This window comes from Malania oleifera, chromosome 10, assembly GCF_029873635.1.
Source record: "Malania oleifera isolate guangnan ecotype guangnan chromosome 10, ASM2987363v1, whole genome shotgun sequence".
In the NCBI taxonomy this organism is placed as follows: domain Eukaryota; kingdom Viridiplantae; phylum Streptophyta; class Magnoliopsida; order Santalales; family Ximeniaceae; genus Malania; species Malania oleifera.
Genome location: NC_080426.1, coordinates 33,490,116 through 33,513,092, shown reverse-complemented (window position 1 = coordinate 33,513,092; position 22,977 = coordinate 33,490,116). Strand labels below are relative to the sequence as shown.

General features: G+C 38.7%; 1 protein-coding gene across 1 annotated transcript; it reads right to left on the bottom strand.

Moving 5' to 3' along the window:
- Positions 1 to 21,419: 21,419 nt before the first annotated feature.
- On the bottom strand, positions 21,420 to 22,551 carry LOC131166602 (uncharacterized). The gene is made up of 2 exons (XM_058125189.1): positions 22,314 to 22,551; positions 21,420 to 22,168 (listed from the first exon to the last, which is right to left on the bottom strand). Exons 1-2 carry the CDS (start codon positions 22,549 to 22,551, stop codon positions 21,420 to 21,422), a joined length of 987 nt encoding a protein of 328 aa, XP_057981172.1.
- Between the last annotated feature and the right edge of the window lie 426 nt (positions 22,552 to 22,977).

Below are 22,977 nucleotides of genomic sequence, written 5' to 3'. Positions count from 1 at the left end.
TTCCGATAGTCATTGTTTGCCATTACGAACGACGCATTAGACAAGGGGATGAACATTATGAACAATGTTAATCTTCAAGATGAAGACACCTACGAGCAAGAAATGGGTGAAGGGTTAAATGAGTTCCCCAATGATGTGAACCCACCCCTCGGTGAAACGAATGATGCCACATATGACGCCCAATTTATGGATGAACCTCCGATGTGCGGTCATATTAACGTAGATGCTACAAATTTAATTGCAGAAAAGAGCTTCCGATATGGGCAACTTGTTAAGATCAATTCTCTTAGCTGAGTAAGGGGATGCTATTCGGGTTGAAGGATCAGTTGATAGCAGCAGTGCGAATGTATCACGCTCGAACCCACCATGACTTCCATGTTGTGCGATCTACCCCAGTGTTTTGGGTTGCTAGGTGTAAGGAGTTCGATTATGGATGGAGAGTGCGTGCAATGTATCGGATGAAACATCGATTATTCGAAATTACAAAATATAGTGGTCCGCACATGTGTTTGAACGAACTTCTCTTGCAGGACCATGACCAAATCTCATCGTCCCTCATTGCTAAGGTGATGGTAAATATGATAAGGGGAGATGCGTCGACATCAATCGCCACATTGAAAGAGTTCATAAATTGTCGCTTCGGCTATTTGATCTCGTATAAGAACGTTTGGTTGGGCATAAAAAATAAAATTTTCCAAGTATTCGATGATTAGGAGATGTCCTATCAAATGATGCCGAAGTGGATGGAAGCGATGTGCGCTTACAATCCTAGAACTATAGTCAAGTGGAGATGGACTCCTATTCCAAGATGCAAAAACATTGCAACATTTGTTTCCATATTTTGGTTGTTTGCAGCATCTATTCAGGGTTTTTGTCATTGCCCTCTGGTTATATGTGTGGACAGGACACACTTGTACGGTAAGTATAAGGGTAAACTCCTAATTCCGACGTGCTCGGATGCAAATAGGAAAATATTTGCTTTTGCATTTGCTATTGTCCAAAAGGAAAGCCTGGACATATGGAATTGGTTTCTATTGCCTTCATTCCATTACCGATAGGGACGACATTTTCCTTATATCAGATTAGCATCCAGGAATTCTCACTGCAGTGTAACGTAATCCTGATTGGCAACCACCATGTGCCCACCACCGATTCTGCCTTCGTAACGTGGTCAACAACTCTAATACGAAAGTACGGAGTTTAAATCTTAAGCATATGGCTAAGCGAGTGGGAAGGGAGCATCAAGTAAGAAAATTTGGCAAGTGGATGGAGAACCAGTAAAGTCATTTTTCGATCAGATCCCTTCTCATATCACTCAGTGCCACGACAATGGAAGAAGGTATGGGAACATGACCACTAACCTTATGAAATGTTTCAACACCGTCCTAAAAAGCACTCCTAGCCTCCTAATAATGGCTCTTATGCAACTAACATTTTATCGCGTTGCACATTATTTCAATATCCGACGAGAGGCTGCTCGTAACATAATATTTGGAGGAAATGCATTCACTCTGCATATCTTGCTAGAGATGGAAAGAAGGAAGCTGAAGGTGATTGGACATTGAGTCACGAATTTCAATCGGTCTAGGGGTAGTTTTAGCATCACAACTGTGCAATTGAGGCCACATAAAGGAAACAACGTCCAAAATTTGAGCATTCAGGGTAGACTCGAATGCTCATGTGGGAAGTGGAAAACTTTACACTTTCCCTGCTCCCACCTTCTCGCTACATGTGTAGAGACACAACTGAATGTTGTCGAGTATGTTGAGTCATGTTGGAGCACTGCTGGGCACTATGCAACATATGCCGTGAATTTTCATCCGATTATGCACAAGGCGTATTGGCCAGCATTCTCGTTGCCGACTTTGAAGGCAAATCTTGCATATGTTCGACATAAAGGTTGGCCTAGAAGCTCACGTATACACAATGAGATGGATGCAAGGGAAGGTAGGAAGAATATCACGTGCAACATATGTCATCAAGAAGGATATAACCGCACAAGGTTTTCGAGAAGGACACAACCTGGGGATGCAGTTGTGCCTTCACACTGACTTATCACTTATAGGTGTTCATGTAGATGTCATATTATTATTATATTGACTATATTTCACTAGTACCATTTACAGGATCGATCTAGGGCCATCTAATGCCAATGTCCTGATGATGGACGATCAGCACCTGTCCAGTTGAGTGTGGGCTGATTCTCACGCTGACCCCTTATACTGCCGAGGGGGCCACGCAATTAGTCCATCATTGGATAGATGCAGACGCTCGCACCGTTAGATGGATATGAGATGCGGGCTTCTATGGGATATATCAGATTGTCCATCTTCAGTTGGATTGGCATCTAGTGGCTGCTTTTGTGGAGCGATGGAGACCACAGACGCACACGTTCCACCTACCGCACAGGGAGGTGACTATCACCCTCCAGGGTGTTGCAGTTTTATTTGGGCTATCGATTAATGGGAGGCCCATCACTGGTCGTGCTGCTAGACCAATAAAGGAGGAGGCAATCAGCCAAGGAGGAGCACTGCACTGTATGTACAAGTGATTGTTAGGGGTGGTCCACCTGCTAGTGAGTTGGTTGGTGCTCGCATGCGCATGCATTTTCTTGAGGGGGATATGTTTCACCAGCTCCTAGGATATGCAAATGCACAAACTATAGCATGCCACGCACGAGCCCACCTGTTGTCCACAAGGACAGTTGACAAATCCCTAAACAGCGACCTGCCCTCCTGCACAAGGAGGTCAACTAATTCTAATACGAGGAGGTCAAGCAACTTTGTCCGGTCATCCATTGAGTCTGGCCTTCTCACCGCCGATTGTATAGGAGGAGTACGTATTTGGCCCATCCACACCGTATGCACCTTTGACAGGGGATGATATTGTGGGTCCATCTCGTAGATAGGGAGACACCCCATCTAACTCTGTTGTCACCCCTTGGATGTCATACCTATTAGGCAACCTTCTCGATGCAAAGGAGGTGGATGCACCTGCTATGCCACCTCAGTCTCTTACAGAGCCTTCATATGCGTTATCTCCCCATCCACATCGCATGGATGTAGATGTTGCAGTACCTATTGGCGGAGATGCTGTATATACAACACATCAACGAGACAGGACACCAGACGTAGAGGAGCAGCCAGGAGAGGGCAGACGCAGACAGCAGCCACCCCGAAACTGAAGACAACTTCCGTGCGGCACAAAGTAGTAGGATCAATTATTTTTATTTCATTTGTACAACATCTTCTTCTTCTTCTTTTTTTCATTTGTATAGCATTGTTGTATTATTTATGTATAATTAGGAATATTTATTCATTTTCCACAATGTGTATTTGTGAATGAAAGTTGTATATAATAGGTGTGAATGAAATTTGTAAACGAATGTTGTGACCATTCCCACCTTCCCGATTAAAATTATTTTCTTTTAGTAGTTGCATGGATTTGAACAGGTACTCTTATGTATTGTTTCCCATGGACTTATACATGAAAATTGTGAATGACATTTGTGAACATATTGGTATCGATTGTCTAGGAAAAATGTTTTCTTTGAACAAGTGCATGGATGGGATATAGTCATTTTTTAAAAGGAGACTCTGCCGAAATTTTTACAGTAATTTGATACGTTGAATGTATAAGAAAGTTGTGAACGAAATTTGTGAACATACTAGTATCGATTGTCTAGGAAAAATGTTTTCTGTGCATGGATGGGATATGGTCATTTTTTAAAAGAAGACTCTGTCGAAATTTTTATAGTAATTTGATATGTTGAATGGATATGAAAGTTGTGAATGAAATTTATGAACATACTGGTATCGATTGTCTAGAAAAAATGTTATCTTTGAATAGGTGCATGGATGGGATATGGTCATTTTTTAAAAGGAGACTCTATCGAAATTTTTACAGTAATGATTCTTTATATAATTGGACGCCCACACCACACTAAATGATATTGTTCATATTATAGAATATTGGCTCAACAACAAATAAAAAATATAATTTAAGTTTTGTAATAACAAATGATAAATTTATAATTTTATTTTTGTACATTAATGATAAATTAATTATATTTTAAGAATTAGTTAACCAGAACATGAGTTTGTAAGTTGTAAAGTGGATATACATATCAAATTTTGAGCTCCAATACTTACTTGATATTATTCATATTATAGAATATTGGTTCAACAACAAATAAACAACTCAAAGCGCATGGCTGAATATGGGCAATGGAAGTCACTAATCAACAATATAACAGTCAAACGTTATAAATATACACTAATAACAAGATTATTTTTAATAAAACTATTCAATAACCATCATTTCAATAGCTACAATGGCCCGAATCTACTTACACATATGATAGAGAATGAACAAGATCCTGCAGGTCATCTGCAAAAAAACCAACCTCATCTAACAACACATGGTAATGTGTGGGCATTGTGGTCCCCTACAAATTAAAGCGAGCAGTAAAATTATTACAATTGGCATATATGGTTGCAAGGCGTAAATAAATCTAATTATCCCACCTAAGATATATGTGAAAATATAATTGGGATTTTGGATCGTTAAATAGTTAGTTTAAGAATTTTTTTTTATCTCCCAACCCACAAGACCCCAGAAGACAGAAGAAGAAAGAAATAGCGATGTTTTAGCTAGGCACTAGTTCATATTTGAAAACATGGTATCTACAACTACAACATTCCTTTAGACTATAGCAGAGTCCTTCTGAGTACATCTCATGTGGAGACAACCTAGTTGATCTCACAGATAAAACATGGAAGGCATTAAGATGCATTGATTTTTGTATTAATTAGAACCAATCCAACCAGTAGGTCAATATGAGAGGGGAAGATAAATGAAAACTGGCGAGATAGAACCAATCCATTCCAGCATGTGCACTTACTAGGAGGAACATTGTTTGGACACCCACTAGCTTGGAAGAACTTAGTGTGATGATTCTTCTGAGCAACAATTACGACAAATTTGGGACACCACTTCTCATCAAGGAACTTACATGCCTATATATATGAAACATTGTTAAAAAAATTTATGATCACATATCTATTTCAAATTAATCCAAGGAAACAATGAGGGTAACAAGTGTTAAAAAAAAAAAAAAGGACTTGGATAAGCACAAACACTTCTATAATTTGATCTAGCTCAATGTTAAAACCTGGTTGAACTGGGATTCACTAACCCCATCCCTAAATCAAACAGTTAATTAACTAATGAGTGAAGATTGATCTAAGATAAATGAAGAAAATAATTGATAAGCAAATCATCCTTTTAATACTTGATAACATTAATACTTTGGATCCAAAGGAAATGGATATTGATGTTATCAAGTATTAACAGCCATATTTTTGTTTCTATTTAGGCGAATGATTCAAGCAACAAAAGGAATTTTTTTTTGGGGGGGGGGGGGGGGTTTAAACATGCTAGTAAGGCCAAAAGATTATCTTTGCACAATGCTGCAACTTCTCTAATATCTGCAAGATAGATAATGAACCGTACAAGCCAAAGAGAAAATAAACAAATCTCATACACACATGGCGTACAAATCTAGAAGACCACATCAAATGAGAGATGTAGTTTCAGGACTTCCAAAATGCATAGTCTGAAGGTAGGTTAAAGCTTTCAGCTTTTCTAAGCTGAATGTAATTACCTGAACAAGACGGATCAAGCACCCAGAAAATGCTTTGATCAAAGACACTGTTGATGATAGAAGAAGCATATAATGACTGCTACATGGCTCATTCCTATTGAAGGTTGGTCATTGTACTTGAAGGATCAACCAATGCAAAATATATTAAAGCAAAAGAATCCATCCATCTGTTGCCTCCTATTGTTACAGGCTCACATTTTCGAAATTTTATTAAGACATTATTTGACAAATAAATAATGCTTGCATGAAAGCATTTAAGCCCTGAAATTTTACTTAAACAAACATGTTAAGTACCCTTGATTTTTTATCATCAAAACAAGATTCTAAGTCTTGTTTGGCCAATAGGAAGAAATTCATACCATAGATTTAAATTAAGATCAAGACATGTGAATAAGTTTTTCAATTACTGCAAGAAGAATTGGCACATCAAAGTTGACTATTGCAAGCTTAAGAACAATAATAAAGAGAAAAAACAAAGAAAAAAAATCAAAGAAATAATGAGAAAAATTTCAAAGCAAATGTTGTCGATAAAGAATATGAAGCTACTAAATTTGTTCTTTCCTTTACTAGTGATGCATGCTTTAAAAATCATTAAGTGATGGTTAGCATCCTCGTTTCACATGTTTCCCAATAGAGATTTGTTGACCTAATGGGTCATACCCTGTTTTGATTATGACAAATACTCAGGTATTTAACGTCTACCGAGTTGATGTGCAGGTTTATCTTGGTAATATCATATGATGGCACTCGGAGACTTGGAGGAAAATGAAGACCCTAGTTGAATATTCATTGTTGTAATTTATATTAAGTTTAATTTGAATCTGTAATATTTAAGTAGGAATGGTCTGTAATAATTGGTGCATATCATGCATGTAATAACTTATAAGATCAAGACCATAGAAAGACCTTAGGGATCACGGTCGACCAACGCCGGATTTTTTCGGGGTCCTCAAAAAGACCTTAGACTGACCTTAGGACCCCCTATACTACATAAAAATATTCCCTATCTTCCTAAATTTAATCATCATATAAATAGGATTTATATACAAAGGGATTAGGACTGAAATGCACCTAAAATGCATGTTCGGTCGACTAAACCAGAATGCATGAGGAGCATTCGGTCGACTAAACTGGTCTGTGGTCAACAGTTTGACCACACTACGGTCGACTGAACCTGACCAAGATTATATTTCCTGGTTGACCAAACCTCATCGGGTCAACAAGTTGATTGCTCGGTCCATTAACCAAAAAATGAACTTCAACGCTCTGGTTGACCAAACATCCTAGGGAGAAACCCCAACCGCCCGGTCGACCGAATCACCTAGTTCAAATTGATCCGGTCAACTGAACCACGCGGAATTGGAAAATCGCCTTTGACCATGCAAGTCCGGTCGACCATCCCTTCAGTTCAAATTTCTCCCAATCGACTGAATTAAGCCAATCGGTCAATTAAACATTAAGTTTGGTCAACCAGTGCTCTCGGGTTGGCGGGAATTACCGAGGTGAAAAACGCTGTTAAATTTTATTAACCTCACTTAAACTTTTTTCAAAATGACCAATATGTCCCCAATGGCTATAATTCTTCTCATTTTTATATATAGTCATTCATTTGCAAAATTAAGGGGTGATTAGGGTTTTAGATTAGCAAAAAATTCTCTAAAAATTTTATTGGCCAAAATCTTCCCTACTTCCATATTCTTCATACTCAAAGTCATATACTCTTCCATTGATCATTCTATTGCAAAATCCTTTTGAGAAAGAGTATCTTGAGTTATTCAATATAGTTCCTACATGCTCATACTCTCATATAAGTGTATTGATTTTTTATTTTAGTTAGAGTACGCCTAGAGGTCTTCCCAGTGATTTAATTCATAAATTCATTTGTGGGAAACCTTCTTAATCTTATGAGTCTTTACATTCTAATTATAAGACTCAAAAGCTTGTCTTGTGTGGTGAAGAAAAATATTTTTGACAAAGCTTTTTTTTCAAAAATATCTGTTGTGGTTGAACTTTTGAAAATCTTGTTTGAGATACTTGATTAAGCTATTGAAATCTTTGAAACTATATTTGTGGTTGAAATTATTATATGTATAGTGTTTCAAAGATAGATTGCCAACACATACACTCTCACACTTTGATTGTATGTTGACATAATACTGAGAGTAGATACACATATCTGCACTGAACTTAAAGTTCTTATTGTGTTTGAGGTGCATTTATTATTGCTTGTGCATAACGATACAAATATGTTTGTATTAGAAGCATATTTGGTTGTAAGCAAAAATTTGTATTTCATCATTGTATTCCAGGAAAGGGCCTAAAGAGGGAGACTAGCCCTGGTAAATAGCCCCAGATTGGTTTAAACCCGATTAGGAAAGTTAGGTGCACCATCTTAGTAAGGTGTAGGTTGAGGTCAGCCGCATCAATTGACCTGGTTGTAACTGGTGTCCCTCCACCCGTTAAGTGAACATTAGTGGAATCCTCGGGCTTGCGAGGTAGAGGCGGGGACGTAGGCAGTATTGGTCGAACCTTGATAACATATCGTGTGTGCATTTTATTTTTCCGTAATTTATGTTATATTATGAATGCCGCACATGATTTAATTTTGCACGTTTTATTTATCTGCGCATTTGGAACTGTATAGACAGACCCTAAGTTGAAAATATACTACCATTAGATTAGCTAAACTTATGAATGAATTTTAAAATTCCAATTCACCCCACTCTTGGGAATACACCAAAGCTAACAAGATTGGTTTCCTCATATAAATCAAGCTTTAGTGGGATTGTTGGGATTGGAATGGTACGAATAAAATTGCATGATGGTGTTGTGAGAACTCTCACCACAGTATAACACATTCCATATTTGAAGAAGAATCTTATTTTATCTTGGAGTCTCTGAATCCAAAGGTACAAGTACTCTACTAAAGGTGGAGTTATGAAGGTCAGCAAAGGTGTCCTTATTATTCTAAAAGCAAAGAAATTACCTCCTATTTTATAAGTGACATTTGATTGTATTTAAATAAGTGTTATTATTAGTTTTAAATATAATTTAAATTAGAATTATTAAGATTTTTAGTTAACAATTTCAATAATAATTATTTTTAATTAAAAATAATTTTTTTATTAGTACACATTTATAATGTATGATTGTTATATTAATTTATAATAAAAATAATATTTTAATTAAATTTAAAATTTTAATTTATTCTATGTGAAAATTTAAATTAATAAATGATTCTTCGCTCTAAAATTTTAATTTATTATTATAATAATAAATAAATAAATAAATAAGGAGAACACAAAAAATTGAAACAATCTATGTTACAAATTGTAGTTAAAAATATTTTTGAAAATGACATACTTTGGATTATTAATAATAAAAAATTGAATGCACAAAAAATCTAGATGCTTGGTCCAACAAGATTTAAACAAATCTCGCTAGACCAAGCAGCGAGATTTAACTGGTAGCCTTATAGAGTGTTGATGCGTGGCAACCAAATCTTGTTACTTGGTCCAGTAAGATTTGTTTAGGAAAAAAGTTAGTCTTGACACATGTCAAATCTCGTTGCTTGGTCCAACGAGATTTGTTTAAATCTCGCTAGACCAAGCAGTAAGATTATATGAGCGTCATTCTAGAAAATATTTTTCCGAATAGGGTATTATTTAATGTATTATTTAAAAATAAAGATAAAATGGGAAAAAAACTCCTCGTGCATGCATGTGGGCCCAAACATCATGGACCGAATTGATTAATAAACAAGATGAATAATAAAATAAATAAAATGAGATATATAACATTTTTTAAGAATAATAATGGTAGTAATAATAATATCAACAAATTGTTAATTGAATTAACCTTAACCAAATGCATTTTCAATATTTTCATTTTCAAAAATAATTTTGAACATAGAAGACCGAACACATTTTTAAGTATAGCAAATGCAAATACAATCTCCTATTTTTACTTTCAAAGATGACAACACGATAACTTGTTTTTAAATTCTCACCTAAATAGACCCTTATGTACACTAGTAACAATATCGACATGGTGTTATTATGTGTCGAAAAATTGGGTTACAAATAAACATTAACATCCAATGCAGCCAAAATAAGTAAGTCTCCTTTTTGATACATAAACACATGGAATAATGTAATTAATTATGATACACCAATTAGCATGTTACCTGATGTTTATGTACCTAGCTAGTATTTTCTCCTCATAAGTCATAACCATACATTTTCTAATTATAATCCCTCATGTAGTTTGTGTTCTGTTGTAGGATAAAAATGGTGATGACATGCAACGTTGCTCTCCGACTTCTGATGACCTGAAAAGGATGAAAACAAAACAAGCTTGGAGGACCCGGGGTGTACTCCAAGGGAACACTCTAATGCCTAAGTAAGGGAACACTTCGAAGAGGTTGAATGCAACAACAAGATTGGGTTAAGAGTGAGTTACCTATGCTTAATCCCTTCTTTATAGTGGCGAGGTTTGACTCTTGGGAATCCATCAATATGACGTGGGGGTGGGGATCGCTTTGGAGGTTTAAGGTGCCGGCGTGGATCTCTCCCTTCATTATTAGGTTAGAGTTTGAAATTATGAATAGCTTCCCAAGAAGGGGGTGAATTGGATTTTAAAATTTTCTTTTAACTCTTTTTAAGAATTCTTAACTTCTTTTAATTCTTTAACCAATTCTTTAACTTGTTTGTTTAGTTTGTTAATCACACAACAACTTAATCTCTTTGTATAATCAACAAGACAATTAATATAATCAACAACACAATTAATAAAATAACCAAGTAACCAATACAATCAATTTTTCAATCAACCACACTATCCAAACCAATCAAACACATTCAATCAAGATATTCATTGAAATTCTCAGCTTTTTCAACTTGTGTGCAGCCCTGTTGTAAATGCAATCACTTTTGACAATAATTTAGCTTTCTCAATCCACATAATATTCACACTCTTTCCAAACTTCAGAACTCAAATAAACTCTTGATAAATTTATCTTTGGGTGTTTAACCAAGTAACGTACTCTCGTAAGGTTTCTGTAAAGAATGGTTTAACCAACGTACTCCCTTTCGGTTTCCGCAATCCCAAATCAAAATTAAACTTTGAGTTTGGTTGATTTCCAAGTTTACGTAGTATATATAATTTCAAATTTAAACCATCCTCGCTATTAAAATATGTACTAAAAATAAAAAGTAAGAGAAAGAGAGAGTGAGACCAGGATTTTTATAAGGTTCGGCTTCAACATAGCCTACGTCCTCACCTTTGGCAAAACCACCAAAGGATTCACTAAACCTGTTCCATTAACAGGTGGAACAAACCTTTATGCACTCTTTTGTTAAGGTTAGAGCCCGCCTTCTCCAAGCGATATTCCCTCACTCGATCACTCCTTCAAATAGGCTAGAGCCCGCCTCTCCAAGCTATATACCCTCACTCGGTCACTCCTTAACTAGGCTAGAACCCGCCTCTCCAAGCAATACCCCCTTGCTTAGCCAACGATCCGAACACCTCGAACCATCCAAGAACTACACAAAAATATGAAGAAAATACTGCATACAAAGCACTCTCAAAACAAAGTAGATTAGTACAATTTCAGCTCTAGGTACTTCAATGATTTAAATACCAAAAAGAAATAAAATTGAAGTTCACGAGTAGAATTCACCAAGGTTTCCTTTGTGCTTTGAAAAAATTCAGTATGAGAACCTTTGGTAGATATTTCAGCAACAATTCAGATGTTCTCTTTCCAACAAGAGTTTGAGCAATTCAGAACTTTGAAAGAGGTTGGGCGATATGATGCAAGTATGCTTGTGTGATTTCTTGTTGTATAATTCTTGGGTTTAAAGAGGTATTTATAGGCATTCTAGGATTAGTTTCCTTATTCCCCAAGTCACATTCAGTGTTTCCAAAGTTTTTACAATGTTCATATTTTGAAAAACCAAATTTGAAATTCGCCCGTTGGAGTTAAAAAAAATAAAACCCGTGGAGTCAGTCGGCTGGACAGGCGACTCAATAGTTCAAAAATCACAGGGTCAGTCGGCTGGACAAGCGGCTGACACCATTCTGTCTCCCAAAATTTAGTTCAAGAAATTGTCAGTCGGCTGGCGAGACACAGTTCATTTTGAGTCAGTCGACTGGGTAATTTTGCCTTTACTAAGTTGATCGGCTGGACAGACAAAAGACTTGTTTTTCTTTTTGATTTTTCCATTTCAGCTTTACACTTATGATTTGATTTTTCATAAAATATTTTAGGGATTTAAAAATGAGTTTCTTAAGTTCATATTTGTCCCTTAAAAAGCTTTAACAATATTCCAAAGGATATTTAAATATTAAAGCACTTACAAAAAGACTTCTAAGCTTTTTGCCATTCTTGAACACTTCAAGTCTTCATGCTTTTGTTCTTCAAGCTTTGAGATACTGAGATTTTCATTGAGTTTCTCTTTATCTTCAAGCTTTAGTCTTTTGATACTTGATTTATTTGAGAAGCTTTCTCTTGATGTGGTTTTGATTTATAGCTTCTTTCTCTTGTGTTGAGATATGTATATCTGAAACAAAATCACTCAACAACACATGTTAAACCATCTAGATTTGTTATCATCAAAACAAGATTGAAAAACCTAGTTAGGCCAACAGAGCTAATTACCCCTGCCAGAACATTTAACTTGGGCAATGATTGCTGGGTTTTGACTTCCTTTTATAAGCTGATATATTTAGGGCATATTAGTTATCCCCTCTAGTTTTGAATTTTCGTAACTTGTTCTTGAAATTTCGAGCTGGTGTTGTAAAGACCCAAAAAATTATAATGATTAAATAATTAGGAAGATAATAAATGGAATAGATAAATAAAGAATAAGAAAAAAGGGGGAATTTTAAAAGAGGAAGAATAGCAGACCTCGTCGACGAATATCCTGTCTTCATCGACAAGTGTTCTTCTAGAGACTATCGACGAAGTTCAGTCCCTCATTGACAAAGAGATCCCGAGTGAGTGAATTTTGGATTTTAAGTTTCATTGACGAACACACCCTCTTGTCTACGAATTTCCTTCTGTGACTCGTTGAAAAATCTAGTCTTCTCTTTGATGAATCCAGGTGGCAACATCATGTATAAAATATTGGAGGGAGCTTCTCTGCGAAGAAATCATATTTTTCTTCATTTTCTCTCTCTAGAAAGTGTTTCCTTTGCCTTCTCTCTAAATTTTCGGCTCGAATTCAGCCCGAATCAACAAACAAAGACCGCTACTATGTTCTAGGGGTGATTCTCTACACATCTAGTGGAGCAGATTTCTAAACTGGACTTTTCAGGAAACACTCCAAAGTTGAGGTAAGGGTTAGGATTCCTAGTTTTTCGGGTTTTAAAGGTTTATTTGAGATTTGTGGATTGAGAAAATGCTGAAATAGTAGGTTATTTAGCGTTTGTCTGATTAAATTAGGGTTTTTGATCCAGGGTTTAGGTGAGCGCCATAGGCATCATTTTGGGGTTCCTATTGGCCTAGTTCAAGAAAGCAGGTAAAGGGAATATATTAAATGAAGAATTTTTTGAAAATAACCGGTAAAAAATGGAAAATTTATGTATATATATATATATATATATGTATATGATTTTCATGTGAGTTCTGAAAAGTCAACCGTTTAAATGGTAAATTTCTGAGCCTAGGGCTGTGTACTAGTTATATTTGCAAAATAAGAAAGACAAAATGGTAGATTTTCTAGATAATTGTGTAAGAAATTAAATGTATATTTTTAGTGTATTAATAATGATTATGGTTGGCTTATTTTCAGTAAATGTATGATTATATGATGCTAAATTGTGTGGCATGAGTAAAAGAAAATTTCTATGCTAAACTATGATATATGTATGAGATGCAGGAAATAATGGAAATGTATTGATAATCAAAATGGGATATGGTTTATTATGCATGTGTTTGGGATTGTTAAATGGCAATGTATGGTTTGAGAACTCTGGTAAACTGAAAACTAGTAAACTGGAAAATGGGGCATAGTACAGTTGCAGATATATTTGGCAGAGCTAGTACACCCACACGTCTTAGATAGAGTGTGGAGATGGGATGGTCGATTGTGCTGGGAAGGGTAGTGTCCCCCTGGAGTCTAGACTAGTGTGGGAGCATCCAATCAAACCTACAAAATGTAGAATGTGATTGATTTAGCTCTGGTAGGCCAACCAAAGTTAAGTCTAGCCTTCGGGCCGCACAACTCGTCATGGGGTGGAAACATGACTATGATCTTCGATCGGTATAGAGAGTTCTAAACGCATAATTGTTATTTTAACCATGGTTAATATGGAAAATAGCAGGTATGAGAGCGACGAATATGGAAATTGGAAAATGGAAATGATAGGGACAAAAATGATATGGAAACAGATTATAAGAATATGGAACATGAATATGAATGTAATGAACGATACGGATTTAACAGATATTGAGTAAAGAAAGAAATGTATTCTATATGGTATTATTATATGTATTTGGGGCGGGATATACTCTTCTCATGAGGGCTTGCTAAGAAAGGTGAGTGCCCTAATAGGTATCAGATGTAGCTATGGGCTATATAACGTATTAGGGCAGAGGGAAGTTACTTGTACGGGTGGGTAATCTTCCCTATTCTCGGGAACTTCTGCCAGTAAAATTTTGTGTGAATGTATGAGTACGAGATAAACTATTCACCTGAGGGCTTATTAAGTAAGGTAAGTGCCCTAGTATGCTTTAGTTATAACCATAGATTGCTTAAAGTGTCAAAGCATAGGGGTACTACTTGTATGGGCGGTTAATCAACCCAATCCTTGGGAACTCTCGTTGCTAAAATACTTTGCATGTGTTTGATTAGGAGCAGAGAATGGTTTTATAAATATGGTTTTATTTGAAGAAAATGAATATGTATGTAAATTGTACACAAATCTCATGTTGGTCACGCACTGCTTTAATGTATTTCTTCTTTACTGAGATGTGTCTCATCCGATAGTTGAATTTCATCTTTTTAGGACCTCTATAGGATCGAACTTAAAAAGCTCGGGGCTGTTGTAGCATTTTTGATAGAGAAAGAGGGTATAAACTTTGATTATGTTTTTGGGTTGTAATATGTTTATGTTTTCAGAAATGTATATGGATGTTTGTGAATACTAGATGTTGGGTTATGTTTTGAGATGTATATAGGTATAGAAACTCTGGTATATTTTACTGAGGATATATTATTATTTTTGTTGTGTAATTGATATAGGGTCTAGGATTATGATATCACATACAGGTATGATATATCAGAGATATATTTCGTATAACACTCCAAATCCTATTTTCGAGTTTGGGGCGTTAGAGGTGTCCTGTCTTCCTCTTTTTTTTTTTTTAGGTCAGCTAGTCCGAGCCGATTAGATTCCCATTCGGCTCCGTCAAGCCGATTCGTGTGCCAGGTTGCATTTTTTTGAGCCAATGCTACGGGGGGATTCAGCTGAGTTAGTTTTTCTGAGCCAATGTCAGGGGGGTTTGGCTGAGTTAGTTTTTTCGATCCAATGCTAACATTTTCCCAAGCTGTAGAGCTGTCTTTGCCGAGTTGTCTTTGTTGTGCTACTCTTGCCAAGCTATTCTTCGTGGCATTTCTTGTCGAGTTGTTTCTGCCGAGCTGCTCTTCATGGCATTTCTTGTCAAGTTGTTTCTGCCGAGCTACTTGTCGTGGCATTTCTTGTCGAGCTGTTCTTCGTGGCATTTCTTGCCAAACTATTTCTACCGAGCTACTTTTCGTGGCATTTCTTACCGAATTGTTTCTATTGAGCTGCTCGTCATGGCATTTATTGTCGAGCTATTTCTGTTGAGCTGCTCTTTGTGGCATTTCTTGTCGAGTTGTTTTTTTTTAGCTGCCCATCGTGGCATTTCTTGCCGAATTGTTCCTGCCGAGCTGCTCGTCGTGGCATTTCTTGCCAAGCCGTTTCTTTCGAGCTACTCTTTGCGGCATTTCTTGCCGAGTTGTTTTGGCCGAACTGCTCATTGTGACATTTCTTACCGAGCTATTTCTATCAAGCTGCTCTTTACGGCATTTCTTGCCGAGTGTTCCTACCGAGCTGCTCTTCACGCCATTTCTTGATGAACTATTCCTACCGACCTACTCGTTGTGGCATTTCTTGTTGAGTTGTTTCTACTGAGCTGCTCTTCGTGGCATTTCTTGCCGAGCTACTCATCGTGGCATTTCTTGTCGAGCTATTTCTACTGAACTGCTCGTTAGTTGGGTCTTCTTTGCCTAATAAGATGTGCTCATTTGTTGGGTGGTTGCATGGCCTCACGAGCTATGCTCATCCATTGGGCCTTCTTTGCCTAATGAGTTGTGCTCATTTGTTGGCCATTCTTCTAGCCTCATGAGTGGTGCTTGTCAGTTGGGCCTATTCTTCTTTGCCTAATGAGCTGTGCTCATTTGTTGAGCAGTTGCATGGCCTCATGAGAGGTACTCATTAGTTGGGCCTTTTCTTCTTTGCCTAATGAGTTGTGCACGTTTATTAGGCAACCTTATGGCATTGCAAGTTGTGCTCGCTAGTTGGGCAGCTCTAATGTGACGTTGGTGTCTATTCATTACATCCGCCACCCCTACAAAATTTAAGAGTCTCTTATTAATTGTGTCATACCTTTGGAGAATTGAGATTCATTGGAATTGGCGCCATGTCAGCATCTGCACATGGATTTGATCTTTTTTCCTCGAGATGCACACACGGATTGATGAGTTCCCGCCTTCCCAAGATGCTAACTTTTTGGGGGATTCGTGTGGGCTTCTCTATAAAGGATATGAGCTCGCTCATTTGTTCCTTGTCTCAACCAAGGGATCCCTTCCCTCTGCTAGGTACACTCTCCTTCCGCTCTTGCCTTTGTTTCTTTATTTTGTTTGTGTTTGGCATTGTATGTTTGTTTTTGCTTTGTTTTTCATGTTCTTTAATGTTCTTTTGAAAAATTTGCCCTATTGATCCAATTTGTATAGTAGTGCAAGTTGTTTATCTTGTTTGTCTTGCTCTTGATTTTCTTATGGAGTCTTTGGTGCCTCAGGCCAAGCCTCCAATTACTGTGAGGAGTGCACGGTGTGATCTTTCTCCCTAGGATATGCAAAATGTCCATCATTTTTTTACTATCCCTTATGACATTAACATTAGATTACTTGCCAGCTCTTAGTGCACTCTCGACCCTGGTCCCAATGGAATCTGTTTATATACTAACTTTCTCGACTCAAAACTTAGGCTACCTTTTAGTCCCTTTTTTTCTACTGTGTTATGATTTTATAATACAGCACCCTCACAACTTGTTCCCAACTCCTACCTATTGTTAGTTTCTTTTTCTATCCTCCTCCTCCAACGAGGTCATCAACCCATGGTGCCTCTCTTTTGGAGCTGCTTCTAGATGAGGACGCACTCTGTAGAGAAGGAGTTGTACTACTTCAACTCTATTTTCGGCTATAAGCTCTTTTCCCCTGGTAGATTTTCCATTCACAATTGGAAGTCCTAGTACTTTTTTTCATCCGGGGATTTAAACTATCAAAGGACTTGCGTTTGGTCAACTCCTCTCTACAGTGATATTCTTTCCTTCCTCCTTTACTTATTGTGTATGCATGACCTATGTGTAAGTGCATGTCGCTTACCTCTTCCTTCTTTTTCTTTTAGCCCGGCTGCGTCACATATCTTCAACACTGTCTCCCTCCGAGCAGGCTATCCTTAAAGACCTGCGAGCTATTGGTCGACAGGGGATTGTCTCTCACGAAGAGCTACTCAAGAAGCGCGTCCTTGCGCAGTGTGGGCTTAGCCGTGTTTCCCCAAGTCTCATCCTTGCCTCGATTTCATGGTGTGTATACTTATATTTCTCAGTAGCGATTTTTACCCTTATCCGTCTTTTCTTTTTGTAGATATGGACTTTAGCAAGTATAAGGCCCTGATGGTCAATGCCAAGAAACAGAGGTCGAGCAAAAGAAAAAAGAAGAAGAGGGAATTTCATGGGGATTCTTCCCAGAGGGACGAAGCTCTTGTAGCCGAGAACGAGCCCCCTCCAGCAGCAAATCCACCTGGTTCAACTATTTTAAGAGAGACCATCTTTCATGAGCCAACCCTTTCCAGTCCTGCGTTGCCTCCGGTGGTGCATATGGAGGAGATTCCTTCTGTTACTATTGATGTCGCTAAGGTCGCGGTATCAGAGTACAAAGATTCTGAACAGTTCATCTTTGACACCGCCAAGACCTACCATGAAGGCTTTAGGAGGTACCGAGAGCAGGTCAGGATGATGCACCCTGACCTTTCCTTTACTAGTGTGTGTTCGTATGGCTATAGCAAAGAGAGCCCTATATTAGGGAGGAGATGGACAAAGAGGATGAGTCTAGGGAAGAAGATTTTGTAGAAGGAAGCAAAGCTGATGATTGAATAGACCAGCTTGTGGTTTTATTAATATTGATACTGTACTTTTGAAATTCTTGTCGTACAACTTTCTAAGTAATGGAATTTCAAGTCTATTGCACACCTTTTTTAGCAATGAAATTTCAAGAATAGTACTTTTTTAACATATCATAGTTCCATGTGTTTTTTATCTCCCTTTCCCCTAAGTCCTCTAAGGTGTATGTCCCCGCCTTGTTTTCTGATGCCACTCAGTATGATCCCTCCCAATTCACACCTTCCTGAGGACTAGTTCACTTGAGTGGAATGTTTGCACTCTAACACGAGTGTTGTAGTACCTGGCCACCTTTTGTTGGTACGCGGGAATTCTCATATGTGTTTGTTCTTGTCTCTCCTCTAGGAGGTCTAACTCCGCCCTTAATTCTTCACTATTGTTCCTTTCATCAAATTGTTGCCTCCGTCAGGAAGGGATTCCGAACTTAGCTAGAATGACTGCCTCTACTCTGAAAGCGAGTATGAATGGGGTTTCTCCTATTGCTACTCGTTGGGTCGTGTGGTAAGCCTAGATTATGGACGAGAGCTCTTCCACTCATCTGCCTTGTGAAGTTTCGAGCTGCGTTCTCAGACTATGTAGTATTGTACGGTTCATGTTTTCCACCTGGCCATTGCTCTGTGGATGAGCAACTGGTGCAAATAGGAGTTTTATGGATAGGTAGGTGCAAATTTTCTTGAAGCACTCGTTGTCAATTTGTCTCCCATGGTCTATGACTATGGTCCACGGGATTCCAAACCTACAAACAACTGAAGCCCACACGAATCGAGTGATGTTGTGTTCTGTTATATGAGCCAGGGCTTCTACTTCTACCCACTTGGTGAAGTAGTCAATTGCCACCAACAAAAAATTCCTTTATCTCGTCCCTTGAGGTAGCGGTCCTAAGATATCCATTCCCCATTAGGTGAAGGGACAAAGGGAAAGCTGGACGGCATGTGTGGTATTCCCGTGCACTGTTGGCACCTATCACACCATTTAAAAATTTCAGTTGCATCTTTCCTCATTGTGAGCCAATAGAACCCTTGTTGTAGGACCTTGTGGGTTAAGGATTTTTTGGTCAGGTGATTTTTGCATATTACTTCGTGAATTTCCCTTAACACTTATTCTCCCTCTTCGGTGCTTAGGTGCCATAGGTATGGCAATGTTAGGGATCGCCTATACAACTCTTTGTCTATGAGCATGTACTTTTTCGCCCTCCTCCTTAGCTCTATAGACTGCTTCTTATCATCTTGTAAGGATCTGTCGTGAAGATACTGCATCAAAGGGGTTCTCCAATCCCCTTCGTTAACTTCAACTACCATCAGACTAACACCGACCTCCTAGTAAGAGGGTTTTTCAACCAGCTACAAATAGAGTGCGTTCTTCCAGTCTAGATTTGTAGCAGAGGCTAATCTTTCCAGCGCATCAGCCTTTGTGTTCTCCATTCATAGCACGTGCTCTATATCAAACTAATCGAACGCTTCGATGTGTTCTTGGGCTTTGGCTAGGTATTTCTTCATTTTCTGATCCTTATCCTTAAACTCTTCCTTCACCTATTCCACCACTAATTTGGAATCGCTCGCAACACGAATTCGTGCTACCCTAAGTCCCTCTGCCAAGCACAGCCCTGCTAGCAGGGCTTCATATTCAGCATCATTTTTGGTCGTCGCGAACTCTAACTTTAGTGCGTATAATGTCTCTGAACCATCTGGTGTCATAAGGATTAGTTCTGATCCCCCTCCGGCTATATTAGATAACATGTCCACATGTAAGGTCCACACCTTTGAGTTCTTTGTTGTTTTGTAGGATTGTTCTGCCATGAAATCATCCAGTACCTGAGCTTTGATGGTAGGCTTTGGCTGGTATTGTATGTTGAACTCCCTTAGCTCAATTGACCACTTCATCATTCTCTCTGAGCTCTCTAGCCGCTGGAGGATCTATCTCAGCGATAAGTTTGTCAGTACGATTATCTTGTGCGCCTGAAAGTATGGTCTTAACTTTCGAGCTGCACAGATAATGGAAAAGGTTGCTTTTTTCGATGTGCTGAAATTCATCTCAGCTCTACTCAGCACATTGCTGGTGTAGTAAATGGGTTTGTGTTTTGCTTTCTTCTTCTCTAACCAAAATTGATTTGACCGCATGTGGAGTTGATGCCACATATAGGTAGAAGTTTTCCCCTACTTTTTCCTTTGTTAGTAATGGGGGGGCCCAAGGTACTACTTGAGCTGATCGAAGACCTTACTTTGCTCCTTCCCCCATTCAAATCCTCCTTTTTTTTCACAATGCCTTGAAGAAAGGTTGACCTTTATCTCCCAAAAAAGAGACAAACCTGCCGAGGGAAGCGATCCTTCATGTCAAGACCTAGATCTCCTTCTTTGTTTGAGGGGCTTTCATCTCCAGCAATGCCCTTATCTTGTCAGGGCTGGCTTCTATCCCCCTGTGCGTTACCATGAAGCCTAAGAACTTCTCTTCAAAGACTCCAAACAAGCATTTGGAAAATTTCATTTGATACCTGCGCAGCAGTTTGAATGTTTCCTTCATATCCTTGTAATGCTCCCCTGCTTTCAGGCTTTTCACCAGCATGTCATCTACATACGCCTCCATCACCTTTTCGAGCTAGTCTTTGAATATCTTATTCACCAGCCTCTAATATGTTGCCCCCATTCTTCATCTTGAAGGGCATCACTTGGTAACAATGGAGTCCTTTTTCTATGATGAATGATGTTTTATTCTCGTCCCCTTGGTGCATTGGGATTTGGTTTTATCCCGAATACGCATCCATAAAACTCAGGAGCTCATGTATAAATGTCGAGTCTACTAGCTAATCGATTCGGGGAAGGGGGAAGCTATCTTTTGGACACGCCTTGATCAAGTCCATGAAATCAATACACGTCACTTTCCATTCAATTTCTTTACCAGAACCACATTGCTTAGCCATTTTGGATAGTTGACCTCCTTGACGAATTTGGCTTGCACTAGTTTCGTCACTTCCTCATCTATCACCTTGATCTGCTCTAATGCGAAGCTCCTCTTCTTCTGCTTTACGGGCTTATGGTTGGGGTCCACCTAAAACCTGTCTTCCATGATTGCAAGATCAATCCTTGGCATATCTTCGGCTGACCAGGAAAAGACATCCGTGAACTCGTTTAGTTGTTTACTCAGTTCTATTTTCGAAAGGTCAGGTAAGCGACTCCCAAGATGTACACACTTCTCCTAATTACCATTTATGGGTATGCATGTAAGGTCATCATCCAGTGTGCTAGTTTGGGGGAATTCTCCCCTCACCTCCAGGTCTTCAATGGTCAAGGTTTCCCTTGCTTCACTCTTACCTTTTAATGCCATCACATAGCAATTCTAAACTACAGCTTTATCTCTGTTGATCATCCCTGTCCCGTGTAGGGTAGGGAATTTTATCTTGAGGTGATAAATGGACGTTATGGCTGGGGCCGCATTGAGCGATGGATGGCCCAGTATAATGTTGTATACTGATGGTCGATCAACCACCAGGAAATCTTTCAATGAGGTGATTTGTTGTGGGGTTGTCCCAATTGTCACCGAGAGTGCAAGCATTCCCACGGGATGTACTATGTCTCCCCCAAATCCAACCAATGGGGTGGATATTGATTTAAGGAGTTCCTTACTGATCTTCATTCCTTGGAGCACCGACCAGAATATTATGTTGATCGAGCTCCTGTTGTTTATCAGCATGCGCCTTACTTTGTAGTTGACCACTAGAAGGGATACCACTAGGGCGCCATCATGGGGTTGTTGTGTTCCTTCTTCATCTTCACTATTGAAGGTGATAGTGTCTTCTTGCTTTTGTCTTTTTCCATTTGGCTCCCTTTTCTCCTTTAAGAGCACCTTCTTGGTATACCTCTTTCGAGCGCCTCTGCTGTCTCCGCCACTGGTGAGTCCACCAAAGATCACGACAATTTCTCCAACGATTTGTTCCTCTTTATCATCTCCGTTTGGCTTTTTTTGCTCATAAGCTTCCCCTCGACGATCCCCTTTCTTTACGAACCTCGACAAATGACCTCTTTTTATCAAGGCCTCAATTTCATTTTTTTTAGTTGAACACACTCCTCGGTATCGTGCCGTGATCCCTATGGAATTGACAGAACTTTGACATGTTCTGTTTATATAAGGGTGTTCGCATAGGTTCAAGCCACGAAACATACTCCTTCTTTCTTGTGTGCATCAACACATCGGTTCACGGTGCGTTTAAAGGAGTATAAGTTTGAAACTTACTGGTGTGCCCCATCGCCTTAGAGCTGGCATGTAGCTTGTTGTTCTCCTGTCTCTTCCCGGCTCTAGAAGATTCGCCAACCTCTATGTTACCCTTTCTTTTCAACTCGATCCAATTTCTTCTTGTATCCATCATCTCCTTCGGGTTGACATATTTCTGTGCTCTGCCCATCAGTTCTCCCATATCAACTGGTGGCTTCTTCCCCAAGGAGTATAGGAAACTCCGCAGCTTAAGAGTCATTGTCAAGGCTGCTAATGCCACTCCAATGTATAAATTTTGGATCTCTAGGGTCGTGATGACGAAGCGGTGTATGAATTTTTTCCACGTCTCCCATTCTCCTTGGACCAAGCTCATCAGATGAGCCGAAGTTTTGATGATTCTTCAGCTGCTGATGAAATGGCTGGTAAACAGCTATTCCATCTCAGAGAAGGAGTCAATTGAGCTAGACCATAGGGTTCGGTACCAATCCCTAGCACTACCTTTAAGGGTGGCTGCAAATGCCCAACACATGATGGCATCAAGTGCACCTTGCAATTGCTTCAACACCTTGAAGGTGTCCAGATGGTCGACCGGGTCAGTCAAACCCTCGTTTCTTTCAAAAGTCGACATTTTAAACTAGTTAGGCGACGGGACTTCCATCACTTCTTTGGTAAATGGCGGCTTCGA